At 43.1% G+C, this 7028-nt stretch overlaps 1 protein-coding gene across 1 annotated transcript in view; it reads right to left on the reverse strand.

The window, feature by feature from the left end:
- Positions 1 to 2825, reverse strand: part of PPP6C (protein phosphatase 6 catalytic subunit) — a 41655-nt gene extending 38830 nt beyond the window's left edge. The window contains exon 1 of the mRNA XM_045162318.1: positions 2600 to 2825. Within this exon, the coding sequence (XP_045018253.1) occupies positions 2600 to 2674 (75 nt within the window). The 5' untranslated portion in view covers positions 2675 to 2825. The remainder of the gene's footprint in view (positions 1 to 2599) is intronic.
- Positions 2826 to 7028: the final 4203 nt, after the last annotated feature.

Below are 7028 nucleotides of genomic sequence, written 5' to 3' on the forward strand. Positions count from 1 at the left end.
CCACTTTACAGATCCTTTCTCATGCCAAAATATTTAAGTGTAAGTATTCGGTAAGCCCGTCTTTTATCATTCCTTCTTCCACTTGGCCAGATATGAAATCTGTGTCTTCTATGATCCTCTCTGAAATCTTTATAGTGGGTGAGAATCACATGAACTCTTTTTTTAAGAAAGCTTACCCTGTGGTCCGCACACTTTCACGTATCATCCTTATTTCCTAAAACAGTTATGTACTTTTGATCCAGGACTAGTGATCTGACCACTTCCAAGGTAGATACGGAGAGAAGATGATTAGATCTAGAACATCCTATGCATTTATTATTTTATTTAGTATCTCCAACTTCCAGTCAATTCAAAACACAGGTAAATTTCTATTTTCCTACCAGAACAAAACTTTTCCATAATGATCATTAAGTGGCCCCAATGATTTCTTTTCTTCCTTTGATAGAATATTTTATTTTGGCTTTAAAGCTTCAGAAGAAATGCTCCTGGAATACTTTCTTGGCCCACCTAATTTTAGTTTGCACTTCATGCCAAGAGGGAGAAACATAATTAAATTTCTTTAAATACACCATAGATGCAGCACAAGAAAGTTAATCTGATAAAAATATTTTCAAGACAAAGAAGAAAAGCCTCTACTTACATAGAAAAATTTAGAATTCTTTTTTTCTAGTATTGTGGGGAGGAATTTACTAGGAAACAGATACATGCTAAGTACAGTCCCATTGTGCTGCAAAGGGAAATGAAATGGTTTAACAAATACATTATTTTAGGCTGGGAAGGAAATCTGATGTTTATAAAACTAAGAGGTCTAAATAAAATTCAGCTGACTTATCTTTCCTATCATTTCAATACCCAAGATCAAGATATGTTTCATAATAAGCAACACCTTACTCATTATAAACATAAAGGTTAAAACTGCTAAAGAACAGAAAACGCCACTTCATCTCACGGACATGCAAAAGTCAACTTCACCAATGGAATCAACAATGCTACTAAAAGACAACTAGTTAGTTTTCTAACGAACTGGGTTGCAATGTTGCGTTGTTTTTCTTTTTTTTTTTTTTTCCTTAGGAAAATTCCTGTTTCCTAAAAAGTCATACAGCAGAAAGAAGCTTCAAAACTACTGTCACAAGAGCATGAAAGTTAGGGACTTCCCTAGTAATCCAGTGGCGCCCAACGCAGGAGGCCTGGGTTCAATCCCTGGTCAAGGAACTAGATCCACATGCCACAACTAGCAGTCTGTACGCCACGACTCAAGACCCCACATGCTGCAACTAAGACATGGCACGGCCAAACAAATCAATAAAAATAACTTTTAAAAAAAAGAGCATAAAAGTTAATTTTTATTATTACTGGCTTTGTCCCTGTTGTAATTAAATTATCCTGCTAAAAAAGGGGGAAATGGACAAGAATGACACCCCTATCAAATAGCACATATAATTAACATATAAGTACAAATAAGTTATATTCACAACAGCTCCTGTGGCCTCAAGCATTTTGCATACTGTTAACAGATGTTCAACTCCCTGTACCAAAAGATGAAAAAAAAAAGTAGTATCTTCCTTAAGAGAAGAAAACTCACAAAGATAAACTGCTTTAAACTCACAGCTTAAAGAATAAAATGAACTCAAAACTATCAACAGTTAACCCACTTAGCACACAACTAATCAACTTAAATGAACAAAAAAACAGGCACTAGCAGGAACGGCTCAAGACTGCTAGTGGCTTAAGAAGCGGTTTTAACAAACGCAAAAAAACACTTGTTAAAAAGAGCAGTAGCCCAAAGACTTACATTCCTTTATTCTTACACTCATTCCTTTACTCAAACAGAGGTTTACTGTTACTTGGACTCGGCAATACAAGGAACAACTCTCCTCCCTTGGAAAACTCAGAAAATGCAATCTTGAGCTAAGAAGAGATTTCGGGGGAGGGTGGACTTGACAGAAAAGTATTTGTATTTATTGACAGCCCCGTACTTTATCCACTTAAACTATAGCCCAACGATGTACTCGAAAACGGGTTCATATTGGAATTAGCAGGAGAAAACCAACACTCTCAGAAAGTAACTGGGAGAAGCTCCCGGGAAAGAGGGACGACTTGACGTTCTCGCATCACCACCAGACCGTCCGGTCCCCCACCTGCCCCTACCCATACCCATTCCTCAGGTACCTGAACACACTGGGGCTGCGTTCCGGGAGCCGGCGACATCTCCTGTCAGACGCCGGCCACCCCGCGCTCCCGTCACCGTCCCCGGAGTGGATGACCCCGGGGCGCGAGAGCCGAGATCGGGGTAAAAGAAGAGGTGCCTTGCAAGCAAAGCCGTGAGAGCTGAGGGGGAAACCCGGGGGCAGAGGCCGCGACATCCCTCGGGATCCCCGCCGAGAGGACCGGGACAGCATTCGGGGGTCTCGGGCTCCCCCCGCCCCCCGCGTGACACCAAGTCGGACCCGGTCTCCTCACATCGCGTTAGGCCCTCCACCCTGATGGGACGAGATGCCGCCGGGGGGTCCCGCGGAGAGAGGAAGGGCGGGCCGGCGGGCGCCCCACTGCCGGAAGGGGCGAGCCCCGAAAGCAGCGCTCCCGCCCCGGCCGGGCTTACCTTCAAGTCGTTCTCCGGTAGGTATTTGCATAGCCGCGCTATCTCCACGTACTTGTCCAAGTCCAGGGGCGCCATTTTAGAAGTAAGAAGCCCCGACGGTGGCGGCGGTATCCGCGGCGGCACTAGCGGCGGCAGCGGCGGAGGCCGAAGCCGGAACCCTCCCTACGTCACGTCCGGCCCGTGAGAGGCGTCTGCGCAGCGGCGTCAAGCTTGACCCGATTTTCCCCACTGCCTCGACACGCCCCACGCTCTCTCCCGCTGAACCCAGGCTGCAGGCCCCCCGCCCCGAGGCCCCCTGGGTCCGGAGTTCGGAAGCCGCTGAGACCCGTAATTATCTGCCGCAGGGAGTGCTGGGATTTGTAGTTTTCTGTAGTGGCTAGCTGCTCCTCTTTTCCTTTCCTTCTCTTCGTCTTGACTTTCACCTCTTTGGGGACCCACGGGGGCTTTAACGATGCAAAACGGCGAAGCAGGTGACGTTAGCCATTCCCTGGTTTCTCATTCCTACGCTTTTAAGCATTCTCTTCGCCAGAATATCTTCAATTAAAAATCGGGTAAGCCTGGCCAGAGAGTAACCTGTTTGCACGGTTGCCAAGGCAGTATGAAAACCTTGCCTAAATAAACCTTTGGCAGAGATGTCAGGCTACCAACTTTCCAGTCTGGAAAGAAAGGAAACAAATGTTTAAACTCTTCTTATGCCAAATGCTATACAGATGCTGTTTTTCTGTCTAATCTTCATAACACTTGATAGGAAAGGAAGGCTCAGAGAGGTTACTTAAGTTGTCCAGCTCTCACAGGGATAGGCGGGAGAGCCAAGACTGGAATAGGTCTGGGTGGCCCACGAGGGCTAAGAGTTTCTTTATTGTACCCTCAGCACCTAAATCAGGACCTGGCAGTTAGTACACCTTCAACATTCCTTCACTCAGCAGCTATTAACACTTCTTATGTGCTAGGTACCCTGTAGGTGCCTGGGGTATCCAGCAAACAAAATAGACAAAGATATCCTCATCGTGTATCTATATTCTAGTAAAGGAGACAGAACAATAACTATAGTAAATAACTGTAGAGTATATTAGAAAGTGGTAACTGCTAGGGGGAAAAAAGAACACAGCCGAGTAAGGGAGATGTAGTGATGCATGTTTAGGAACCAACAAAGAAGCAGAGGAGATAGCTCTGTAGTTACTTGAGAAAAATTACAAAGACAGCTGATGCAGAGACTCGACGATAAAAAAAAAAAGCATGTCTAGAATCTTAGGAAAACGGCAAGAAGATTAGTGTGGTTGGATCAAGGTGAGAGGAGTGGGAGAGGAGATGAGAGAAAAGAACACTGATTTTTTACTTTTCATGCAATGAGGAATTATTGCAGACTTTTGAGCAGAGAAGTAACGATCTAACTTGTTTTAAAAGGATCGCTCTGGCTGCTGTGTAAGACTAGGAGGCAGCAACTGCGGCTGAAAGACCAGTTAGAGACAGCTCTATAACCCAATAATAACAGGTCCTCCAGAAATATTTGTTGTTCAAGTCATCCTGGATCCATCCTCTGGCCCTAAAGTGTATTTTAATGACATCTAGCTAAATTTTATTGAGGTATCTGGGTGAAGTTCTTTGTATTATTCTTGTAACTGTTCTGTAAGTATGAAATTGTTTCAAAGTAAAATTAATCCTTAAAAGTTTGTTGCAGAATGGCACCCACAAGCATACATTTCTTCATTTATTCAATTAATATAGTACCTGTGACCGTGGAGAAGGGCATGGCAACCCACTCCAGTATTCTCGCCTGGAGAATCCATGGATAGAGGAGCCTGGCGGGCTACACTCCATAGGGTCACAGAGTTATACACGACTGAAGTGACTTAGCAGGCACACACCTATGATATAAATGAAACATGTAAGATTCCTGCCCTATGGGTAATACATTCTAATAACAAAAATAAATGAGCAAGAATTAATTGCAAAGTATAATTCATGGTAAAAAGGGAGAAAATGGGGTGCCACAAGTAAGAAAAATGGAATAGAAGAGGCCTATGTTATGTTGGCAACATATGGACATCATGTGTGCAGACTCTAGCACCAAATGGCTAGAGTTCAAACCCAGGTTCTAATACTCCCTGTGTGACTTTGGCAAAGTTATCTATCCTTTCTGTGCTCCAGTTTTCTCAGGTCCGATGTGGAGATAATAACAGTGCTTGCTTCATAGGGAGCAAATAAGAATACTTACCTTCTCCCTCAATATGTGGGGGGAAAAGAATACTTATCTTCTAGGCTTGTACTGAAGTTTAATAGAGTTGGTATATAGAAAGGGTTTAAAACAGTGTTGTGTACAGTGAGTGCAAGGTGTTAGCTCTGAATATTGGCTGAGCAGAAAAGGTCTTTCTAAAGAGGTAACATATAAGACTTTAAGCAGGAGACTTCCCTGGTGGTCCAGTGGCTAAGACTCTGCACTCCTAACGCAGGGGCCCTGGTTCCATCCCTGGTTAGAGAACTAGATTCCACACACCACAACTAAGATTCGCATGCTGCAACTAAAGCTCCCGCATGCCATAATGAAGATAGAAGATCCTGCATGCTGCAACTAAGACCTGGTACAGCCAAATAAATAAACATTTTAAAAAAAGACGACCATGACTTTGGGTGGGGAGTATAGAGATAATAGGCTCAGAGTTTTTTGAAGAAAAAAAAAAAAACCCAAAAGAGGAAAAGACGTTATTGGTGTTTGACTTTTTTCTTTTTTTTACAGTCCTCTTTGAAAAAACTGACATTTCACTTTTTATCTTTGAACCTCAGTAACTGGGAATTAATCCTATTCAAGATTTCTCCTCAGGGACTTCCCTGGTGGTCCAGTGGCTAAGACGTCACACTCCCAGGGCAGGGGGCCCAGGTTCAATCTCTGGTCCTCTGGTCGAAGAACTAGTTCCCACATACCGCAACTAAGACTCAGCACAGGAAAATAAATAAATATTTTTTTAAAATTAAAAAAAAGGTTTCTTCTCAGAATTGGGAAGGGAGAAAAACAGGGAGATAGATATGAACATTCTTTAAAACAATAAAATGCTTGAAAGGAAGGTGCCATGAGCCTCATTGCTTCCCTTGTTGATAAGTCAGTAAACGGGTAGGTAATGAAGGCAGATGGTATCCCCTTCCAGTGAAAATAAGAGGCAGTCCTCACATTACCAAATTGTCTGGCAGTTAGAAGCTCCCTCCTGGCAGACTCACCTCATTCAGAAAAATTCACTCTTGACAGTCTCAGTGTTGGATGAGTTCTTAGAAGAGTTGATGGGCACACTGAGTGGTTTGCGACAGAGTGTACAGAGCTTGCTGACTGGAATATGTTCTTAGTCTTCCTTGCACAAAACAGGAGATCTGGGCTCCTGGTTCTGCCATTTCAGTGGGTTAGTCATTTTAACTTCTCTGGGCCTCAACTTCCAGTTTACAAATAGATCTCAAAAGTTCTCTCCAAAAAAAAAAAAGTTCTTTCCAACACTTTCTGAAATGTAATTTCTAGTCTGAAAGCACAGGTCCCACAATGAAAACTGGATGTAGCAGGGTGGGAGGGAGGCTCAAGAGAAGGGGGATATATGTACATATATTAATAGCTGATTCACTTTGTTGTATAGCAAAAACTAACAAAACATTGTAAAGCAATTATACTCCAATAATAAAAAGAAAACTGGTTGCTATTTTGCCCACAAACCTCTTCCAATTTTTCTTGTTTATGTGCAACTCCAGCATGGCACCTTGAAACAGATTTATCTCAAAGACAGAAGGAACACCAGAGCAATTTGCAGCTGTGAGCAGAAATCTCCATCTACATGCACATGGACATATGGCAGAGCCAACCTGGCCTTTAGTTTTGTTTCCTGAAGGAGAGCAGGAAACTCCTCTTTGGCAGTCATGGAAATTCCTCCATTAATAAGGGAACTCACAAAGACTCCAGGTGTTTGGAATAGATACATGAGCTGTAGAGAGAGCTGCAGACTGCAAATTCCATTTTGTCAATAAATTTTTGTTGGAAGGACTTCCCTAGCAATACAGTGGTTAAGAATCCACGCTTCCAATACAGGCAGCATCGGTTCAGTTCCTCAGAGAACTAAGCTCCCACATGCCACAAAGTGTGGCCAGTAAATAAATATGTCTGTTACAGATTCTAGTAGCAAAAAGATTTACCAAGCTGGTCTTTCACCTGTACTATTAACTCTCAACTACTCCCTCTTTGAGGTAGATAATTTACTATTTCCATTTTAGACATGAAGAACCTAGAGCTCAGAGAGGATAATGAACTTGCCAGATGCCAAGTTTAGATGGTTAGCACTGGAGCCTGGATGTGACCCCAAGTACGTCTGTCTGCTTCCCACTCCGCTAGCATAGTTTGAAGCTCTGTACCACAGGAGCTCCTGTGGTTTCCTTCCTTAGCTGTTTCTTCCAGTTCCCAGGA

Source organism: Bubalus bubalis, chromosome 12, assembly GCF_019923935.1.
Source record: "Bubalus bubalis isolate 160015118507 breed Murrah chromosome 12, NDDB_SH_1, whole genome shotgun sequence".
NCBI lineage: Eukaryota > Metazoa > Chordata > Mammalia > Artiodactyla > Bovidae > Bubalus > Bubalus bubalis.